The sequence below is a fragment of the Trypanosoma grayi genome (genome assembly GCF_000691245.1).
Source record: "Trypanosoma grayi strain ANR4 Tgr_8_V1, whole genome shotgun sequence".
NCBI lineage: Eukaryota > Euglenozoa > Kinetoplastea > Trypanosomatida > Trypanosomatidae > Trypanosoma > Trypanosoma grayi.
Window position 1 is genome coordinate 46768 of NW_008825627.1, and position 20791 is coordinate 67558.

At 57.2% G+C, this 20791-nt stretch overlaps 10 protein-coding genes across 10 annotated transcripts; all 10 read left to right on the plus strand.

Moving 5' to 3' along the window:
* Positions 1-274: 274 nt before the first annotated feature.
* DQ04_00081210 (kelch domain-containing protein 3) lies at positions 275-1474 on the plus strand (the record flags this gene model as incomplete). Its single annotated transcript, XM_009308084.1, has 1 exon — positions 275-1474. The coding sequence occupies one exon, from the start codon at positions 275-277 to the stop codon at positions 1472-1474; it is 1200 nt and encodes a 399-aa protein (XP_009306359.1).
* A 310-nt stretch (positions 1475-1784) lies between these two features.
* On the plus strand, positions 1785-4031 carry DQ04_00081220 (hypothetical protein; the record flags this gene model as incomplete). The annotated part of the gene is made up of 1 exon (XM_009308085.1): positions 1785-4031. The coding sequence occupies one exon, from the start codon at positions 1785-1787 to the stop codon at positions 4029-4031; it is 2247 nt and encodes a 748-aa protein (XP_009306360.1).
* A 255-nt stretch (positions 4032-4286) lies between these two features.
* DQ04_00081230 (hypothetical protein) lies at positions 4287-4805 on the plus strand (the record flags this gene model as incomplete). Its single annotated transcript, XM_009308086.1, has 1 exon — positions 4287-4805. One exon carries the CDS (start codon positions 4287-4289, stop codon positions 4803-4805), a length of 519 nt encoding a protein of 172 aa, XP_009306361.1.
* A 222-nt stretch (positions 4806-5027) lies between these two features.
* DQ04_00081240 (hypothetical protein) lies at positions 5028-7223 on the plus strand (the record flags this gene model as incomplete). The annotated part of the gene is made up of 1 exon (XM_009308087.1): positions 5028-7223. The coding sequence occupies one exon, from the start codon at positions 5028-5030 to the stop codon at positions 7221-7223; it is 2196 nt and encodes a 731-aa protein (XP_009306362.1).
* A 372-nt stretch (positions 7224-7595) lies between these two features.
* On the plus strand, positions 7596-8738 carry DQ04_00081250 (putative calpain-like cysteine peptidase; the record flags this gene model as incomplete). The annotated part of the gene is made up of 1 exon (XM_009308088.1): positions 7596-8738. One exon carries the CDS (start codon positions 7596-7598, stop codon positions 8736-8738), a length of 1143 nt encoding a protein of 380 aa, XP_009306363.1.
* Positions 8739-9142: 404 nt separating this feature from the next.
* On the plus strand, positions 9143-11512 carry DQ04_00081260 (hypothetical protein; the record flags this gene model as incomplete). The annotated part of the gene is made up of 1 exon (XM_009308089.1): positions 9143-11512. One exon carries the CDS (start codon positions 9143-9145, stop codon positions 11510-11512), a length of 2370 nt encoding a protein of 789 aa, XP_009306364.1.
* A 210-nt stretch (positions 11513-11722) lies between these two features.
* On the plus strand, positions 11723-14290 carry DQ04_00081270 (transmembrane and tetratricopeptidecontaining 4; the record flags this gene model as incomplete). Its single annotated transcript, XM_009308090.1, has 1 exon — positions 11723-14290. One exon carries the CDS (start codon positions 11723-11725, stop codon positions 14288-14290), a length of 2568 nt encoding a protein of 855 aa, XP_009306365.1.
* Positions 14291-14663: 373 nt separating this feature from the next.
* On the plus strand, positions 14664-17792 carry DQ04_00081280 (hypothetical protein; the record flags this gene model as incomplete). Its single annotated transcript, XM_009308091.1, has 1 exon — positions 14664-17792. The coding sequence occupies one exon, from the start codon at positions 14664-14666 to the stop codon at positions 17790-17792; it is 3129 nt and encodes a 1042-aa protein (XP_009306366.1).
* Positions 17793-18405: 613 nt separating this feature from the next.
* DQ04_00081290 (hypothetical protein) lies at positions 18406-19713 on the plus strand (the record flags this gene model as incomplete). Its single annotated transcript, XM_009308092.1, has 1 exon — positions 18406-19713. One exon carries the CDS (start codon positions 18406-18408, stop codon positions 19711-19713), a length of 1308 nt encoding a protein of 435 aa, XP_009306367.1.
* A 290-nt stretch (positions 19714-20003) lies between these two features.
* On the plus strand, positions 20004-20789 carry DQ04_00081300 (BTB/POZ domain containing protein; the record flags this gene model as incomplete). The annotated part of the gene is made up of 1 exon (XM_009308093.1): positions 20004-20789. A coding segment is annotated over one exon (786 nt), but the record flags the coding sequence as incomplete, so codon positions are not given.
* Between the last annotated feature and the right edge of the window lie 2 nt (positions 20790-20791).

A 20791-nucleotide genomic window follows, 5' to 3' on the forward strand; every position in this document is an offset into this window, starting at 1 on the left:
TTGCCTGCCGTTTCCACCCGCTTCGTGCCACCTTGATCGCTGTTCTCCCCCTTGGCTTTGGGACTTGTCGTCGTTTTTGGTTTTTTTCTTTCTTTCGTCAGTTGCCTCTGTCTGTGTGGTTTTGTGTGTGTGTGTGTGTCTGTGGGTCTCTGTCTGGGCGTTTGTGCAACTGGCGTGTGCGCCGTCTCAGGAACAGTTAGGCCGCGAAAGGGTTCAACACCGGCGTTGTTGTCTCTGTCTCTCTCTCCGTTAATTGCGCTCTGCTTGCGGCAGGATGCCTCTACATGCCTGCAGGAGCGAGTCTGCGTCGTACATGTGGAGCAGCGTGCCTTCAATGGGGGACACGCCTCCACACGGCTGCTGCCACTCGCTGGTGAACTACAAGGATGAGTTTCTCATCCTCTTCGGCGGTGGGGCGCTGCACTATGCGTATAACGATGTTCACTTCTTTGACCTCAAGAAGAAGAGGTGGTCGTATAAGGAGACAATCAACAGCGAAGTAGTTGCACCACGCATCAGTCATTCCGCCGTGGTGTACGGTGACAACATGTACGTATACGGGGGGCAGGATGTGTTTCTGCCCACTTTTTTTTCGGATGTTCTTGTGCTAAATCTTATCACCTTCACGTGGGCGCGCCTCCACCAGGCACCGCCGGAGCCGGAAGGTCCTGGAGATCGGCGGTTGCACACTGCCCACATCTACCGCAATCATATGTATGTTCTCATGGGGGATCCATGCAACACACCGCCCAATTTCTGGTACTTAGACCTCAACACACACAAATGGTACGCGGTACGGTCGCCGGGGACCTTCGGGAAACCGGTTCTCCCGCTCCTCGGCCACAGTGCGCAGGTGGAGGGCGACCACCTGTACGTATTCGGTGGCTACCGTGCCAGAAACGAGCCAAATACTAGCAGCATGGTTTATAGCAACTCGCTCTTCTGTTACCACTTCCCAACGAACACGTGGCGGGAGGTGCTAACACGGTCCGGGCCGCGACCGGCGCCGCGCTACGCGTCCGCGATGGTGGTGGTGAGCGGCCGCGTGTATATTCACGGTGGCGACACCGACGGGGAGTTGTACTTTGACGACTTTTGGTGCATCGACACGGCGCCCGCGGTGTCACGGTGGGTAGACCTCACGGTGAACTGCGGCATGTCCCGCCCAAGCGCACGCAGCGGCCACGCCTCGGCGCTCGCGCAGGGATCATTTTTTGTGTTTGGTGGAGAACTTCCGGGCGACGCAAATGTTGTATACTACTCCAACCGCTTGTACCACTACCCATTAGGTCTCTTTACACATTTGCCACTGGCCGAATTATCCTCGCGCTGGCTGGCCAAATCCAACCAGGTGAACCTGCGAGTGTTGCACGATAGCATTCCGTTTGTGGCGAAGAGGATTCTAGCGCAAAATACACCAATTCAGACAGGGGAGGAGGGAGATGAGCTGATGCCTTGCATGAGGATGGCGTGAATGTGAGGGCTGTCGAGGGTGAGATGTGCTGTGCGAGGTTTGTTCGTTAACAGATTTGATTCGTTTCTTCCGTATTTATATTTCAATGCTGAAAGTTCATCTCCTCTCCCTCCTTTCTTTCTTTCTTTCTCTGGCCGTGCATTCTGTTATTAAATGTGGCTCTTTGTTTTGTACGGTGGAGCTGCTGTCAGCGAATGATGTTCTGCTCTTTTTTTTTCCGTTTTTTTTTTTTTCGTTTTATTTTCCCCTATGCACCGTAGCACTGCGTCGTCGAGGTGTGCGAAGGAAGCGTTCCTGCATTGCACACGGAATGGGAACCCCGTCGCGTGCAATTCTCTCGCTGCTGTCTGAGCGGGCGGTGTCGCTCGGAGACGCATCCCCCTGCATGGGCACGGCCCGTTATCTCGGTTCCATTGGTGCCTCTCTGGTCGCACTTTCTCGCAGTACACGTGACGTGCAGCTGGCGCGCTGCGCGAATACCGCCGTGCAGCAGCTCGCCTCGCTGCTTCCGCGTCTCCCTGTCGCAGTGCCGTTTCCGGACGAGGTGGCTGTACACGTTTTTCGCATTGTAAAAGGCGGCAGTGATGTGAATCTTTCGCCCGCCACTATCGGTAGCCTGCTGACGGAACTTGACGAGCGGATTACTGGGGCACAGATTGCGATGTGGAGGCCGCAAACAATTGTGGCGTCCCTTCACGCAATTGCCAAGGCCGCTCTGACAGGTCCGTTGGATATGGTGGATGCGCTACTCTTCTGTGAGAAGCAGCAATTGTCACAGCTGGATGAGCGAAAAACGGCTCAACTCCTGTGGTGCATTGCTAGACTTCAAATGGAGAGGGAACATGCAGCACTCTGGAAGGCAACGTGTCGTCGCCTCCTTCGTTTCTCAAAGAACATGTCTAGCACCAGTCGCTTGCTGGTTGTGGAGGCGTTGATTACCGTCCCAGAGTGTGTGTGTGATGCGCAACAGGAGTTGCTGTGCGCGGTACAGGAGGCTCGCCTTGCTGAAAGAGACATGGATGCCTTTGAGGGAGAGGAAGAAGTAATGATGGGAAGCGACTACCAGGCGCTGAAGGTCCGTCTGCTATCGGATGCCCATCTGTTGCCGGTGGAGTCTATTGTGCGAATGCTTACCAAGGCGCTTAGTGCCTCAACAGCTGGGTCCGACGAGGTAGACTACTTGCTGCGGCACTTGCAGCGGCGATCTCTCAAGGCGGAGGTGTGCCGCGAGCTTTTGGAGGTCCTCGCGCGCCTTGAGCCGACTGAACTCACGCAGTCTTTGCGCCGTCAAGTCATTGACTGCATCCGTCCTGGTAGTGATGGCCATGTGGAGTCTTCGCAGGTGGTGGTGGTGGTGGACCCCGTGCATGCATTGGGGACTGTGTGCACCGCCGCCGCGCTGGAGCGACAACACACGCGCACTGTGGGAGCAGAGACCCGAGGACTTCTAGAGGAGTTGCTGGAAAAGTGCCATGAGATGCATGATGTTGTATGGAATAGGTACAGCGGCAGGCTTGCGGGAACGCTGGGCGTGGCGTTGGATGTGTTGGCCTCCTGCGATCCAGCCAAAGAGGACTGTGCATCTGCTGCGAATTGCAGGCGCATGCTCGAGCGATTCCCCAGGGCGTGGGAGGAGGGCGGCGTAACGTCGGCTGTGGTTACGGAGTGTGCTGCGTGTGTGTGCAGCGCTTGTGAGTTGCTACGCGTGCCGCATCTGCTGCGGTCTACAGAAAGAACGATTGGAGCGACGGACGTGGTGATGGAGGAGGAGGGTGAGACTGAGAGCAGCATGTACAGGGGCACGGATGCGTTGTTGCAGCGCTGCACGGATACACTCGAGCGGTTCGCCCCATTTTTATCGGCGGCTGTCGCATTTGAGATCTGGCGGGCGGCAGCAGGCGTTGCGACGGGGCGTTCAGGCGCTCTGCGGCCGCTCATGGTGCTGCTGCTGACCTTCGCGGAGCAGCATCCGGCGGAATTCTCGCTGAGAGAAGTTGCAATGTTTGTGGGGGCGGAGTGCCATCAGTTTCCTGCAGAGGCGTTTGAATTGTTCGTTCGGTGCCTCATGAATGAAAGCAAGAACGTGACGCCTGCGCAACTTGATGTGCTGGCCGCCGCGGTGGAAGCCGTTGCTGCGCGTTTGGACAAGGCGCTGTTGGAGAAGCTGCTGCTGCAGCTTTTTCTCCGGCCACTGGGGCAAGAAAAGGCTCTGGTGCGCACCATCCCCATCCCAACGTCCGTGTTGGTGCGTCTCTATCGGTGCTGCGACGTTGCGTCCGACGTTGCGGCTTCCATGCAGGCGACGTTGCTGGAGCTAATAGTGGATTCGTGTGCGCAGTGCACAACAATGGAGGAGCTTAACACGGCGGCATCGTTGCTTCCGCAGCTACAGCAGGGTACTCTGAAGGACGCACTTGCGTGGGCCCTGACAAAGAGGGGAACGTTGAATGCGGCGGTGGCACCCGACGTCCAGAAGGCGTTGTTGGTGGTCTATCTCCAGAAGGCCGGCGTCGCGGTGGACGAGGGTCTCTTGACGGCGTTAAGGCGCCGGCCGTAACAGAAGCACATCCAAACAAAACACACACACACACACACGCTACAACAACAATAGCGGGGGATGCCCCATTGGCCGGCACCGCTTGTGTGCAGCCAGCATGGTGAGCTTTTGCTTTCTCACACGTAGGCACACAATCCCCATCTCATTCTTGTTTTCTCCTTTTTCTGCTTAAAACAACACGAACAACAAACATTCATGACCATACACACCCACACACACACCCAACAAAAAAAAAAAGCATGCGTAGAAGTAAAAATGGACGTGTACGTGAACGGTGTGCCCTACCGCACCAAGACGGGGGTGCTGGAAGTCAAGCGGCGTTTCGGTGCCGCCGCTGTTCTTGTGAGCTCGGAGCAGCAGAGACCCCTCATAGCCCCGGTGGACGCCGTAGGGCGTTTTTTGGTGCGTGACGGTTCCAGATACGACGTGTTCGCGCTGCAGAAGGGTGACGCTCGCGTCATGGCCTCGCTGGCTTTGCAGCACGACCTCAAGACATCACAGCGTGAGGTTCGATTTTCTCAGCGGGAGCTGAGAGAGTCGCAATCACAGGGACTCAAGCGGGGCCGAAGCAGTAGCGGCAGTAAAGGATCAAGGCAGAAGGGAAACTACGTGCTCTTTGTGCAAGCCTTCATGAAGAGTTTCACTAACGTCTCCTTCGCGGATGCTGCGAAGGAGTGGCGACTGTTCCCTGAGGACGACAAGCGAACGGCACCGGTTGATCATCTGGTTGAGAGCGTACGGGCAAAAGGATTGTATCAGGCTTCGCTGGTATGATGCCGTCGTCGCAACCACAGATCCTTGCTGGTGTGCATCACTGCAACCACACAGACTTGGTTTTTTTTTTCCTTATTTGTGTTCAAACCGCCTGCTGCCTGTGGGCTTATAAATTGCGCTTTATAATACCTGCACTTAGCTGTTTTCCCCTCCCCCCCCCTTCTCTCCACATCACCATTATCCCCCGCATGCGAACACTTACGCCAACGAGAAAGGTACGATATGTCAGGCGACTACCGCGGACGTCTTATCGCGTTCTACTCGTACTATGCTCCAGAGAAGGTAGGTAACGTGGATGGCCAGTTGGTGAAGTACGAGGGTCGCGAGGAGCATCTCCTGCAGGCACTCGTCAACAAGTACGGCCCCGAGCCTGCGGAATCAACGGAAAACGACGGCAACGAGAAAAATGATAACACCGACGGTGATTGGGACCAGTATGATTGGCAGACGTACTACCACCAGCGCCTTATCAATTATTACTCTACGTACGCCCCTGAGAAAGTGGAATCTGTTGAAAGAGTGCTTGCGAAGTACGCAGGACGCGAGGAAGAGCTGTTTGAGGCCTTGGTACGCAAATACGGACCAGAGCTGGAGTACGACGGCGTAGACGAGGAAAATGTGGAGCAGGACAGTGTGATTTCGTCCTACCGCACACGGTTGTTGGCGCTGTACGAGGCATACGCACCTGCTAGGACGGGCAATGTGGATGCACAGCTGGAGAAGTACCGGGGCCGTGAGGAGGAGCTCATCGCTGCTGTTGTGAAGAAGTATGGACCTGAACCATCTGAACACGGTGATGCCGCTGCAGATTATCGCAGCCGCATTGTTGCCATTTACGAACGCTACGCACCTGATAAGCTGGGCAAGGTGGATGCACAGCTGGAGAAGTATCGTGGCCAGGAGGTGGCGCTTATCGAGGCACTTGAGCGAAAGTATGTGCACGGCACTGGATCCCTTGCTTCCTCTCTGAATGCCAGTGGGTGTATATCACCTAATGCGGTGACATCTGAAGCTGCCTTCCACAAGACCGTGTTGGCAGATGCTGTAATACAGCTTATGAAGGAAGAGACATCTGCTCGCATCGAAGTGGCTGATAGTTCCGCCTCACCCCTGAGTGTTGTCTATTGGGCTGCTGAATTGGCGCAGCGCAGCTTTGTGGAGCTGCAGGAGCATATTGCATTCGTTGCTCTTTCTGAGGAGTTTGGGCGCCTCCTGCTGGTGATGGAGGAGACGGTGAATCATCCCACTTTAGTGCACCCACCATTTCCTTTTTCGGGTGAGAATGAGTGTGTGGTGTATAGTTTCTTTGCTTCGCTAGGCACGACGAAGATAGGCGGCGAGCTCCTCATTGACTCCGCCGTCTGCCGCCTTCTTCTCGCTGCTGCAGTCTGTGATGACATTTCACCAGAGCCACTGGAGAAAGTTGTCTCTTTCGAGCGCTTCCGCCAGCTGTTGACACGCGGGTGTCTCTGTGAAGCCGACGCCGTGGCAAAGATGCGTGGGTTTCTGCTGACGGTGAATCGAAGGACGCGGCCGCAGCGGCTGAACCCATCAAGGGAGCTGCGTGTGGGCTTCTGGGCGCACAAGTGTGTGCGTCCATGCGTCATGGAAAAGTGGGACCGTGTGTGGGTCGCGCTTGACGCCGATACACGGCTTATTCTGCGGAAGCCGAACGCGCGAGAGCCGGAGATGACTATTGCGCTGAGCCGTGTGCTCAAGTGCCGGCTGGCTTCAATGCTGCAGACGCAGGCGCCGCGTGCTTGCGCCAAGAATGGACTCTATCTGCAGCTCTCCGTCGGCCCCAACCCCATATTGCTGCTGTTGTGTCCCCAGCGCGTGGAACACGCACATGCGCTTGTTCGCTTCTTTCGTAGAGGCCTTAAAGCAGAGTCTACAGGTGCCGGGGGAAGTTCCCCCTCACCTGAACGAGGGGCGAAAGAACACAACGGTGGCAGCTGTGATGATGGCAAGGCAGCTCGCAATCCTACGTGTGTGCTATATGCGACACCCGTATGGTGTTGCCGCAGCGGATGCAGCAATTACATTCGCTCATTTTGGCTCATTGTGGGGGACCACATAGTGCACTACGCCGAGGGCGAGCAGAAGCGTTACTCGTGGAGCATGACGGCGGTGAGGGACGTCTATATTGCCAACGAGCTCGCGGTGAAGCCACCGCTGGGGTTTGCCAGATATGGTTTTGTTGTCTCTCATGACAACGGATCGCTTCTTTGCTGCGCTGAGTCCGCTGGTGCTCGAGATGCGCTTGTGGATGAAATGAAGCGTGCGCTGTTCAAACTATTTCTTCTGTCGAACAATGCGAGGCTGGCGCCGTCCACTCCTTTGGCGGTCGAGGAGCGCCGCAGCTCGGACGCCCCGGTTCCGACGACGAAGCAGAAGGTGCCCGGTTTTATCCAATAGGCAACACATTAATGGTGGCGAGTTGTGACTTCCCTGTACAAGACTAGTCGTTTTCCCCCTCTTACTATCTTTCTTTCTTCCTCTCTGTTTATTTTTCGGATCCCTCATTCATCGGTTTGTCACCGATCTTGCCCGGGTATGTGTGCCCACAGCTGATGTGGCGGCGGGTGCGGCGGCCTCTCTGAGCTCTGCTCTCACGTCTTCTTATTGCCTGGGCGCCGGAATGACAGATGCTTTTTACTCGTACGGGCAACATATAACTCCTCTCGCTCGTTACAATTCTCTCACCACCTCCTTTTATTCTTGATGTTTTTTTTTTGTTTGTCACTTCTGTTTGAATTGTGTATATGTGCCGCACGGCAGCGGGTGAAGATGACGATGCACTCGACCCCGGCTAGCGGGGGCGGTGTGGATATGGAGTCCTATACAGCCGCGGGGCTTTCGTACAATGTACAGCAGCTGCAGGCGGAGTTCCACGTGCTCTCGCCCTGCGAGGCATACAAGGAGTTGTGCCAGCGCTACCAGTGCCGTTCCATAACAGCAGTCGCTGCGATGTTCTCCAGCCACGTGGGCCAGTGGAATGCGACAACTGAGCTGAACCTCTCGCGGTCATACGTCGGCCCGAAGGGCATCCGGCCGGTGGTGGAGTTGTGCAAGCGGCTCTCCGCCCTCAAGTCGTTGAACTGTGCCGACAACTATCTGACAAATGATTCGGTGTACTTTCTAACACGGATGGCGATGTACCACCCGGCGCTGGAACGCATTGAGCTTAGTGGCAACGAGTTCATCTCGTGGACGGGCGGTACTTACCTGGCGGAGCTGGTTGTGCGCAACACCAACGTGAAGGAGGTGGGCATGCGCCGCACCGCCATCCCGCCGCGCGTCGCGGAGGCGGTATTCGAACAGACGCGACGCAACTGCGTCCTCGCATGCCAGGCGGTGGGACGACTGCCGAAACCAAGCAGCCACCCCTCGGCGATCCACCTGCGTGCGATGAAGCGCTTCTTCCTCGAGATGCAGGAAGACGGCACCGTACCCGCGACAGCGCTCGTCGCGGGGTTCCGTGAGCGGCTGCGCATTCTCGGCCGCGAGCGCGATATCAGCATGTACACGGATGCGTTCTTCGAGGACCTCTGCCGCCGCGTGCCACTCAAGCGCATCCCGTGGGAGGCGTTTCTCGTGACGCTGCGAATGGACGGGGGCGTGTATGACGCCGACCTCGTGAAGGAGCTGCAGCGCGTCTTTTTGGAGTTCAATGTCGAGCCCACCGCCGGGCTGGAGGGCTTCGTGGAGGTGCGTGATCTAGCCGCTATTCACGCGCGCCTGTATGGCGAGCCGCCGACGGAGGAGGAGGTCTCCAGCCTTCGAAACCAGCTTGGGCTTGATGAGACCATGACGCTTCACTGGGACGAGTTTCTTGCGTTGATGTACAGTCGTGGACCGAGGGACAAGGTGAATGTGGTGGGGTGGATGCTGACGCCGCTCGGCGATACCACAGCTGTGCTTCACTTTTGACACTGCTCGTGGGCGCGTGCATTTCGTACCCCGCCCCGCCCCACCCCNCTCTCTCTCTCTCTCTCGCATTCCTTACCACATGTTAACCACACATGTTCCATGCGTGTTTCCGAGGGTGACTTCTTTGAGGCGAAGTGCTGCGGTGCCACCGGCGTTGAAGCTGGACCGGAGGCATTCTTAGTTTAATTTTGGACTATCTTTCTTTGTTTTCATTGTTTTGTTGGCCCTTTTTTGTGCATCCTGCCGCATTCTCCCAAACAAAACAAAACCAAAAAATAACTGCAGTGGCAACCGAAACATTCAGCAGGGATCGATAGTATAGAGAAGGACGACACAAACGCGGGGCCAGGGCGTTCTGCGTGTCTTTGTCCGGCGCACACATGCTTGCTCCACCGCAGTGCACAATGGGGGGACAGCTCCCCTCCGCCCGGGTCGGCGCATTTTCGGCCGTCTACTGCGATCCGTACGGCGCTGTGTGGACTGTTGGTGGGTCCGGCACGCGTGTCTTCTACTTCTCCGCGTCCGCAGTGGCGGAGCAGATGTCGCCACTTTCGGCGTCCACGGTCGAGGAACCCTCTGCACCACTGTTTGAGTGCAATGACTCGGACAGTGTCCTTGCTGTGGTGTTTCCAACGACTTGCGGGGGGCTGCGCGTCTTTGCATGTATCGCTACTGCAGCTGGATGCCTTGTACTCGTCGACGCTGACGCGCCCACGAGTGTGTTGCTGTGCCAGTGCGACCTCGGGGTGCCGCTGACGGCGGTGGCGGCTGCTCCACTTAACACAACTGACACAACACCCAACGGGGCGGGAAATACGGAAGATGCCCTGGAGGGTGAGCAGAAGGAATACGTTCAGAAAATTGGGGTATTGGTGTCGTCCTTTGATGGAACATTTAGCGAAGTTGTCTTCGTGCAGTGGGGAGACAGCAACAGGAGTGAGGCTGTCGATGCCAACGGTGTGGCCACGGCGGGGTTGTACCGCATACGTGGTCGCCTTCACACCGTGGCACTCGACGAGACGCGGGAGCGCATCGTGACGGTGACACAGCGCGGCGATGTGGATGTGTGGAACTGGCGCAGGCGCGCCGACGAGACGCTCTCCTTTGGGATGCCAGCGTACCGTGCGGAGGAGCATGGGGAGCCGTCATGCTGCGTGCTGCTGCGCGGCGGGCGGCTGTGGGTCGGCACCGCTACTGGCTGTATCGCCGCGTTCTTGCTGAAGCCGAGCACCGCCGATGGGGCGCCGCAGCGTGTGTGGCAGGCGCACCGCAAGGGCCTCGCGGTGCGCAGCCTGCTGGTCATGTCTCTGGGCCGTCACGTGTGGAGTTACGCTGACGACAGGCGCGCGTGCGTGTGGGACGTTGACACGCTAACGCTGCAGGGTTCCTTCCAGTTCCCGGGCGATGGCTTCGCGGCGCTGCGCTGCGGGGCTCGGGATGTGCGCACGACCATGTGGGGCGTTGACGCGAGCGCGGGGACGGCGACGTGGCTCTCTGTGCAGGAGCCGCTTCTACATGCCGACAGTTGCGCTGTTTTGGCGCACAAGGAGTGTATTATTAGGCGGGGCGACGTGGAGCGGTTTACCGTCCTCGAGGCCCTCGTCACTCACCTTTGCACGCTTCTGCAGCAGCAACAACAGCAGCAGGAAACCGCGGAGGAGCAGGAAGACGATAGGGAAGTAAGGGAGGGGGCAGACATGTCCACGCCACCGCACGTGGAATTGGCACTGCAGCAACTCGCGGAAGATTACCCGACCGCCCGTGCGCTGCCGTCGGCTGTGGCGTCGCTTATTGTGGGCCAGCGGATGTTGAGGCGGGCGCTCGCGGAGGAGACACTGCGCTCGAAAAGTTTTCTCGAGGATCTCCAGCGCTTGCTCGTGGAACGACGCCGACACCGTGAGCTGCACGCGCAGGTACAGCGTTGTCTGGAGGAGCTGCACGGACTTCTGCCACGCGAGGAGCAGTGCGAGAGTCTTGACGACGTTGCGGTTGCGGTGCGTTCCTTACTGCAGCGTAACACGTCACCGTCTACCTCTCTTCTTCTGACGCCCACTCGCAACAAACCACGAGGCCCTTCGCACACGCGTAGCCTATCGGCGGACGGTGTTGCCGCGGCCGCCTCACCGCCTGCCGAGGCGCGTGACGACCACACGCATGCTCTACAGGCGAATCTTGAGGAGGAACGACGGCGCCGGCAGCACTGCGAGGCGCAGCTGGTGGAACTGGATGACGAGAGGCGGGAACTGCGGCAGCAACTGACGCAGTCTGTGCGGCAGCAGGAGGAGTACGAACGGCGGACCGTCTCGCTGGAGCGGTCACTTAAGTCGGCGAAGAAGGCTGCTGCAGTCTCGTCGACTGAGGCGACGCGGCTCTGTGAAATGGAGGCGAGCCTGCACGAGGCGCGCAGCACGGCACTGGCGCTGCAGCAGAAGGTAGAAGCCCTCGTGCGTGAGCGGCATGAGGCGGCTCAGGTGAACGCATCGCTGCAGGCGTCACTGCGCCGCTTCGAGGCGAAGGAGCAGCTTGCCCGGCGTGCCTTCGCCAACTTCATCGAGACGCAGGAGCACGTGCTTGACGACCTCGGGGGTATGCTGCAGCACGCTGACAATGTCGGTGACGACGATGACAAGAATAAGGCGTTGCACACCGGCGTGACGGATCTCCACGAGTGGCTGTGTGTGCGTCTAGGGGAGCAGCGAGAGTTTCACGCCGGCCTAAGGCGGAGTTACGCACAGCAGTGCGACGGAGGCGGTGAGCAGCAGAGCGCGGCGTGAGCTGCACAACCTCCTCACACATTCAAATACACACACATATATATATGAGGAAGGCAGCCATTCGGTGTCCTTGTGCTCATTTATGGTTTTTGCCATGGACTCCAACAATTTCTCGGTTTTGCCCCCTCCTTTCGTTTCTCATTGCCTTTCTGCTTAATTGCTGTTGTTGCCGTTAGAGCACACACCTTTCTTGCGTAGGCCGGCGCTGCGATGACCGACGCGCGGACCGCGAGAAACGTAACGAAACATGGCCCAACCGCCAGCATTGATGAGCGACGTCTACCACCGCCACCATCATCATCATCATTATTGATGCATCTAGACAAAAAGGACTGGTACCGCATTGGTGCGGTTATGATCATTGTGATAATGGTGCACGCCAAATGCCTGAGCGGTGAACTCACATTTGATGACCACCTTGCAATCCTCGGTAATAAGGATTCCTACGCCAACTCCACCACATCAGTGTGGAATTTGCTGCAGAACGACTACTGGGGAACGAAGCTTGACTCTGTGACAGCGAATAAGTCATTCCGCCCCTTGACTGTCCTGACATTTCGCCTGCAGCACTGGCTTAGTGGACTTCATCACTCTGCCGCCATGCTGCGTGCAGTGAACATTTTTATTTCTCTTCTTAATGGTGTCTGGGTGTACCTATTGGCGCGCGTATACCTGTCAGCTTCAGCTCCCACCGGTGAATGGTTTCACCGCATCGCTCCTTCGCTGGCGATGCTTCTTTTTGCGATTCATCCGGTTCACATTGATGCCGTGGTGGCCGTTGTCGGAAGGGCGGAGTTGCTGTACTGTTTTTTTGGGTTCTGTGCGTTTTTCCACTTGCACCGCTTCCTGCTTCTAGACACATGGGGGGATGTGCACAGCAGTGCCCACAGTGGAATCAACAAGAGACACCGAAAACGAAAACGGTACCCGGTGAAGCCAGCATTTATGCTTCTCCTCGTGCTCTTCTTTACAGCGCTCAGCGTCTTGTGCAAAGAAAGCGGCATCACCTTTGCTGCTTTATTCGTCGCCCATGGGTGGGTTATGTATATGTGGGGTTGGACGTCGGCCCGCAAGGTGGTCATAACATTTGCTGTTTCCCTGCTGCTCGTTGCTGGTTACGTGGCCTTGCGGCAGTGGCATATTGGCGCGGTGGATTTGTCATCCAACCGCATGGTTCGCCGGACGGAGAACCCACAATACTTTGTGGCTCCTGGAATTGTGAACTGGTTAGGCATACGGTGGTTGATCCAGGTGAAAAATATTGAACTTCTTTTCTTTCCCACGCAGCTGTGCTGTGAGTACAGCTATAACTGTATTCCGCCGCTAGACGGCCTCCGCGATACGAGATTGCCGTTCATGATGATGGCGACGGGCGTGGGAGTCGCCCTCGTTTATCAAAAGGTTCGGAAATTCTTTCTCCGCCGTGACGCCATTTCACTGTCGTGGTTGACAGCCTTGATGTGGTTAGCTGTGCCGTACGCGCCGGTAAGCCACCTCTTCGTGCGCGTCGGGACATTCATCGCTGAGCGTTGCCTCTATGTTCCCTCTATTGGTGCAGTGCTTCTTATTGTGTACACTTTCGCAGGTGTTCAGCCGAAGCAACGTGCCACACGCTTTGTGGGTCTTTCATTCCTTCTGGTACTTGGACTTTTTTGGCTGCACGTCACGTTCGTGCGCATTGATGACTGGCACAATGATGTGTCACTGTTTCGTAGTGCGGTACGTGTGTGCCCCGGTAGTGGGAAGTCGCACTATCAGCTGGGGGCTGCGCTGCTGAAAAATGAGACTAGCGACATCCCATTGGAAGTTGTAGGGCTGATGAGGAAGGCGTACGAGCTGGATAGTGAGTTCAAAGACCCACTGTACTACCTTGCTCTTTACGCAATACACGCGGATAAGGACCCGAAGAAGGCGTATGCGTTGCTTCGTGAGTGCGTCTCCTCGCCGTTCACCATGGATTTGTGTTATCCACTTCTCGATGAGTTGCGTATGTTCCTATTTCCAAACATGACGAAGTGGGAGAAGATGAGAGACAACGCCGCCTTGGCCCCCTCACTGGAGGAAAAGGCGATCATGTACCGACTCGCAGGGATTTCACAGGTGAATCAAGCGGGGTATGCATGTAGTGCCACCAATGACTTCAAGACTTCACTGAGTCTGTGGAATGCGTCGGGGATCTACTGGTACGGGGACCGTGTGCGTTGGGGAACAGACGCCTCATTCTGCAAGACACTCTACTATTACCTTGTATCGTTGGCGAACTGCACCACGGCCTTGAAGGATCGTGGTGTTTTGAGGACAGATGCCGTCGTGGATGCTGCCGTGTTTATCGAACATTCCATTGCGCACTGCGATGAACATTGGCATGACACCTCGCCTGCGAAGGTTGAGGAGGATGCCAAGCGAGCAACGGTGTTCATCACCGTCGTGGCAACGGCCTATGAAGTCTTGATGCGGCACATGCTGCCCCCCGTTTCGGGTGATGCCGCTGCGGTGCAGTTGGTGCGCCACGCGATAGCGGTGGCTGCAGTGCGGCGGTACTGTTTTCTGGCCTCGCTTGTGAACAGGGAGACTGAACGTGGCCTTCTGGGGCGTGGCAAAACTGCAACGGAAGCGCGAACTTTTTTCTTCACAAATCGAGCCTCCCTACTGGAAAACATAGTAGACGCATTGTATGGGCTGCGCCTGGACTCCAGGGACGACGACGACGACGACGGCGGCCTCCGGAGGCTTTCGCGTTGCACCCCCGAGCTCGCTTCGGTTTCCAGTCGGGTTTAGGTGAGACAGTGCTATGGTATTTTTTTTATTTGTATTCCCCACCCCCTGTTATTGTAAAGAGTGTTTTGTGATGACCGTCCATCGCACTGACAGCTCGTTGTGCGGCAAATGATTCGCACATCTTCTCCTATTTTGTTTTCTGGGGTCCCCATTTGCCTTATTTAAAAAAAAAATACTTATTGCTCTTTCTTCATCCGCCTCTTTTTTTTTCTGTCTTTTGGCTTCGCTTGGTGTTATTGTTGCTGGGACTCTGTAGTTCGCATAGAGGGGGAGTGAACTCTGCTTGTATGAGGGTGCGATGGGTGGCGAAACCTTTCTGTGCACACTGGAAGTACACAGCGGTGCCGGCGACCACACACGCAGGACGTTCACCATGGAAAGGGTGCCAAACAAGCTGAGGGAAGTGATAGAGCTGCTCAAGGCACAGGATCTGCGGCTGCAGAACGGCGCCTTTGACTTGAGCGTCTGCCGTGGTAATGAGAAGCAGCAACGGAAGCTGCAGTCCGATAATGACGTGGTGGCGTTCTTCGCCGCACCGACACAAGAGCGCGTCACCTTTGTGGTCATTCTGGCGGAGCGGGCGGGGGGGCTGGCCAGCTCCATGCTCGCTGACGACGGCCTCGTGCACCTGCGCATCTACCACCCCAACGGCGGCGCGGCAACCGAGAAGCGCTTCATTCCACCCAGGCGTGGTGTGCGGGAGGCCCTCGCGACAGCAGTGCGGGATGCTGTGCAGCAGCCGCCCCCGCCGTCCGTGCCGTTGCGGCTGTACGCCGTTGGTGCGGGCATGTATGAGTTGCTCCCTGTGGAGGACGAGGATGGCGCCAACAAGCTTCTTCGACGATGCCAATTGACGCGTGCGGTGTGCCGTGTGACGTACCGCTTTCCTGAGAGCCCCGTAACGAAGCAAGACGCTCCGCCGGATGAATCAAAGCATGTTGTGGTGAACAATACCACTAAGGATGCGGGGAAGCGCGTTGATGTAAACAGTGTGCAACTAGGTGCAGCAAAATGTGTTGTTGAAGGCAATGCTCAGCCAGAAGCAACAGATCATCATGATGTAAGCAGTATTAAGTTAAACGCGGCAAATTGTGTGAAGGCGAGCAATGCTCAGCCAGAATCGCCGAAGCCTACCGAAAAAGAGAGCACTCAGCTGGAAACGGCCAAAGCTGCCGATGAGGTCAATGCTCAACCGGTTCCATCAACGTCTGTTGAAAGAAATGTTCAACCGGAATTGACAAAACCTGTTGATCAAGGTGCTATTATTCCAAAGCTGACAGAGCCTTCCAATGAGAGCAATCCTCAATCGGAGCCAACCAAACAAGTTGTTCAGGACAGTGCCCAAACACCATCGACCAAGCATGTGGATGAAAGCAGTGCGCCAACGAAGTTGCCAAGGACTGATGGTGAAGATATTGTTTCTCGAGAGGTGGGGAAATGTATCGATTACGACAGCAGCCCGTCCGAGACGACATTGTGTGTGTTACAAGAATCCCCCCTGTTTGTCAGCGCATCGGAGGACGCGCCCTTCCTCACGAGTTTGGCCGCAGAGTCGCGTAGGACTAGTGAGGATTCCACGCTGGCTCCTCTCCGCGCCAGCTTAGAAGAACCACCGCGGCAAAAGCAGCTGTTTGCGACGGAGGAGCATCCAGCAGTAATTGTGCCAGAGAGCGACGGCTTCTCTGCCGATGGGGAGACTGTGCTTGATGTCGAGGTCGAGTGCGCATTGGGTCAGTCGGACATTGTTGTGTTTCCCTTTTCATGGCGGCGGGACTCGACGGAGATCTTGAACTCGCTGCACGGGACATGTATGATTGCTTTGGGAGTCACCGCTGACGACGACGTGCATCTATACACCCGCGACGGCGTTCCACTGCGCAATGAGCAGCAGACGCGCGATCTTCTGAGTGCCGCGCTGCGGGCGAAGAAAACTCGCGTCGGGGTTGTGGCGTGGACAGGCCACCCGTGCACGACAGGCCTGCCGCTGCAGTGCCACGTCTCGTGGGGAACGCAGGAGACCGTCGCGACGTGTGCTGTGAAGCCAGAAAATGCATTGGACGATCTGCGGTGTGCGATTGTGGCGGAGTATGATGTGGCGTGCAGGGCGGAAGACGACCTCCGTTTTTTCCTGTGCGACCCCGATACGGGCGCACAGGAGGAGCTGACACGCGAAGGTGCTTACTCACGGATCAAGGAAGCCGTGCAGCATGAGGCGGTGTTGCAGATTGTTGTATCGAACGCCTGCAGGACCCCGCTGCGGGGTTTCGCCGAGCGTACGTTAAAAAACGTCTCGGCGTCCTTCACGGCGGAGGTGGCGCTGCTGTTGGGCGACCGCTTCCACGCACGGGATGTGGTGCCGTTCTTCGAGCAGTGCCATGAAGAGATAGAGATATCCGACGAGGGTGCAAAAGATTTTCTCGAGGTAATTACCCTCATGCTCGCAGAGTCGCGTGTGTTGTCGATACAGGACTTGACGTCGCTTATCAGTGAGACGGCGTCGTCGTGTAGCGAAAAAGGGGCTCTGGACGTGTTGAGTCGCTGTGTTGCGATCGCGCGGCTCTTAGCTGCCCGTCGCCCGTTTGAAGTGTTGCAGCGATTCTTCCGGCGGCTGTACCGCTCTATTCGACAGCCCACCGGAGCCCATAGCATCCCTATCTCAATGGTGACTCGGCAACTTGCGCAGGCGGGGCTGCGTGACGCCAAGGGCATGCTGCGGCGTGATCGCACGGTTCTTTCGGAGCTGCATGAGAAGGAGTACACAGAGCTGCTGATGCGGCTCTTTAACAGCGATGCAAACATGGTCTGCCGCGCGGTGGTGGCAGCACGTTTGTCGGGGATCAGTACTATTCGCAGCCGCCGCGTTATCACCAAGGCGGAACAGGAGTTACTCCGGGCAGACTACCAATATGAGTTGCGGCACGCCTTTGATGGGATACGGTCTGCGGATGTGGCGAAGTTTCTGCAGGCGCACGGCCTGCATGCGGAGCCGCGCTTTCGCTGCCTACTGGGTGTTGTGGGGGCTCTCCTTGCCACGCACCCTGTGCAGCACTCGCACCACTGGCTGGTGGAGCGGTTCAAGGGGAAGGTCGCCGACGCACTGGATGTGAAACTGCGCACCTTCGAGGACTCCGTCGTGCCGACGCCGCTGCTGCACCGTCTGTGCTGGGATGTGCTGAGGCCTGAGCTTCACTACCTCTCCCTGCTGTCGGAGTCACAGGTGGCGAGCGCGCTGGCGTGTTGGGCTTTTTTCGCAGTGCAGCTCGTCTGCGTTAACCGTCAGCTTGACTACCCGCCCGTGCCGTTGGTGGATCTGCATGATTTCTCACCGGTGGACGCCGAGGGTGTATCGGTGGTGCATGCTGGGGCAAGTGTGACGGCGTCTGCCACTGCCGCTGCCGCTTTGCCAGCGTGCCACAAGAAGAAGCCTAAGATCAAGTACAAGTACAGTTACCTTTGCCGCGATCTTCGTCGGGATTCCCGCTTGCCTCGTCCGGTAAAGTAGAGCGATTGCCGGCGTTTATGTGTGTGTGTGTGTGTGTTTGCATGTGGGTGAGGGCGATCATTAGTGTACGTGTGCGCCTGCATATTCCCTTGTACCTTGCGCTTTGAATTTTTTGCACCGTCTCGTAGGCCACCAATGTTCCCATTTACGATTCTTTTTTTTTGTGTGTGTGTGCGCTTTTGTTTCCTCTGCCGATACGCACGTGGTTGTTGGCTCGTTTTTTGTGCATGCGTCTTTCTGCTTGCGTTCGTGGGGAACGGTACTTCTGTGGAGGCGGATATGGGCGCGGCACCCCACCAAATTTTGGGGCGCAATACTCTTTTTTTTTTCTTTTTCTTTTCCTTTTTCGTCATTCAAAAAACTATTCATCTTTCCCATTGCGGATGTGGCGCCTTCTCTCAGCGTGGTGTGTTTGTGCTTCTCCGTGGGCACATTTGTATGTTCCGTTTCTTCTTCGCCGTGGTGATGATGATGATGATGGTGAGAGTCATCATCTTCATCATCAGGCTGCTGCTGCTGCTGCTGCCCACACTTCTGCATCTTACTTTTCTGCTGCATTAATGGTAATGATGTTTACAACAACACCAATGAAGGGAATAGTAGCGGGCGTGCGATGNTGATGAGGCGCGCCCTTCGACTGGGCGTGACGCGGCTGTCGAGTGGCTTGCTGTTGGATGGCACGCTGAACCCCCGCCGCCCGGACTGCTTAGTGGAAGGCACAGCCACACTCCCCGACGGCCGTGTCTACCGTGGTCGCTTTGACGAGCAGCACGGTTTTCCACTGCGCGGTAGCCAACTCGAGGACGACGGTGACCTCTACCGCGGCGAGTTTAACGCGCAGTGGCAGCGCCACGGCGATGGTGAGGCGTGGCTCGCGGATGGCACACACTACAAGGGGCGGTTTTGTGAAGATGAGCTGGTAGAGGGCACTGTGCGTATTCCGAACGGCACCACGGAGACGGTGTTTGAGGGGATGCTGAAGGACGAGGCATTTGTAAAGGGAAGGCTGACGCAGCATGACTTCACGTACGAGGGCGAGTTCTGCGACAATAAACCTCATGGCCGTGGCAGGTTGGTGTTCGCCACCGGTGCAGAGCAAGAGGGCACTTTCTTCGCTGGCAAGTTGCAGGGCAGCAACTGTAAGATGAAGCTGGACGGCGGGTTCGTGTACGTGGGCGAGTTTTTCGACGGTTGCATTCGTCGTGGCCAGCTCTACACGCCGACGTACACATACGACGGTGAATTCAACGCACACGGCCGTGCACACGGCGAGGGCACGCAGACATACCTGGCGAACGAGCCGCGCCTGTTCTTCACTGGCATCTGGGAGAACGGTGCGCTGGTGCGCGGCACCTGCTTTGACGAGCACGGCGTCCCAGTGGACTGGCAGGACAACCATGACCTGCAGGCGAAGGTGTTCAGCGAGGAGGGCGGCCACACTGCGGTGGCGATGAACAGCTATGGCAGCGCGAAGCTGCGGGAGGCGGACACGCTCTTCCGCGACATGAACCGGAGCTACGCAAAGGACGCTGAGCGTGTCGAGGAGGAGACGGGGCGGTACCCGTCCAAGATGGACCTCGGCTACGAGGGCGGACTGCATCAGGAGAGTGCGTCGCTTGAGCGGGCGTCACGCAAGAGTGTGGAGGAGATGCGGCGCCTGCGCGATGACTTTGACGCTCGAAGTGAGGACACTAACCGTGTGTGCGCCAGCGCGATGGGCGCCGCGCCGATGGCGCTCAACCCGAACACGGCGAGGATGCATTACGCCAGGCAAGGGGGCGCACAGCAGCTGGCTGCCGAGCGCGTCGACGAGCAGTTTGAGCGCTTCATGAAGACGTTTGACCGCGAGACGGACGGTAACGCGAGTCGCCGCATTATTGACGGCAACTCTCCGTGGAAGGCGTACACGCCGAAGGAGTGACGCGGCGTTCACCACCACCCCCCATGCCTCTTCGTTCATCAGTGCGGGAGTTTCTTGGCCGGGCAAGGGATACATGCCCCAAACCAAAAACGAAAGGGAACCCCCCCCCNAAAAAAAAAAAAAAACAACAACAACAACAAAAAAACAACGCCAATGACAACGGTGCTATCTACATAAAGTAGATTTTTTACCTTCATGTTTCCATCCTATTGCTTTCTTTACCATTGGTGCTGTGTCTTCATTCTCTCTTGCTCTCTAAACCCGTTTCCTGCACTGTGTAGCGTTCATCCATGGTATTTGGTCTCGAGGGGCACACAGCCACGTTGTATGGCGAGTGGATCGTGACGATTGGCGGCAAAACCGCCGCTTTCGACCTTAACGAGTCTGTGCTCTCGCTGAACATAGTGACCTGCGAGTGGCGGCAGATGCTGTGTGACGGGGTGGCGCCGTTGCCGCGCGCGTACCACTCCACGTGTCTGCACGGCTCGCGGCTCATCGTCTTCGGCGGCATCACAGCTGTGGGGGTTAACGATATTCACTACAACACATACAACGTCTTCACGGCGGCTGACGGGCTTGACCGCGAGACGCTGCAGCAGACGGGCCGCGACCGCCTGCGCGATCCGTCGTTGATGCGCCCGCTCATACCACAGCGCCTCGAGCCAGACGGCCCGCTGTATGTGTTGGACATGTCCGTCTCACCGCCGCGGTGGGAAACGCTGCGCTGCGGCGGGAGTGTGCCGTGCTGCCGCTCTCACCACGCGGCCGCTGTGCACGGTGACGCCATGTACGTTGTGGGCGGCTACAACATCCATGCGGCGGACACGCAGCCGACGCCGGACTTCGGCTGTGTGTACCGCCTCGATGTGGCGGCGCGGCAGTGGACCGCTATCACGCTGCGCACCCCGCTGTACTACTGGGGCGCAACACTTACACCGCTGGGCGGCACGCTCATCTGCCTCTTTGGCGGCGTCTCACGCATTTCGAACGCGGAGTCACACGACACCTTCCTGCTGGACATGCGGAGCGGCGGCGTGCAGGCGCTGGCGCCCAACGCGCGCACGCCACTTCCCCGAGC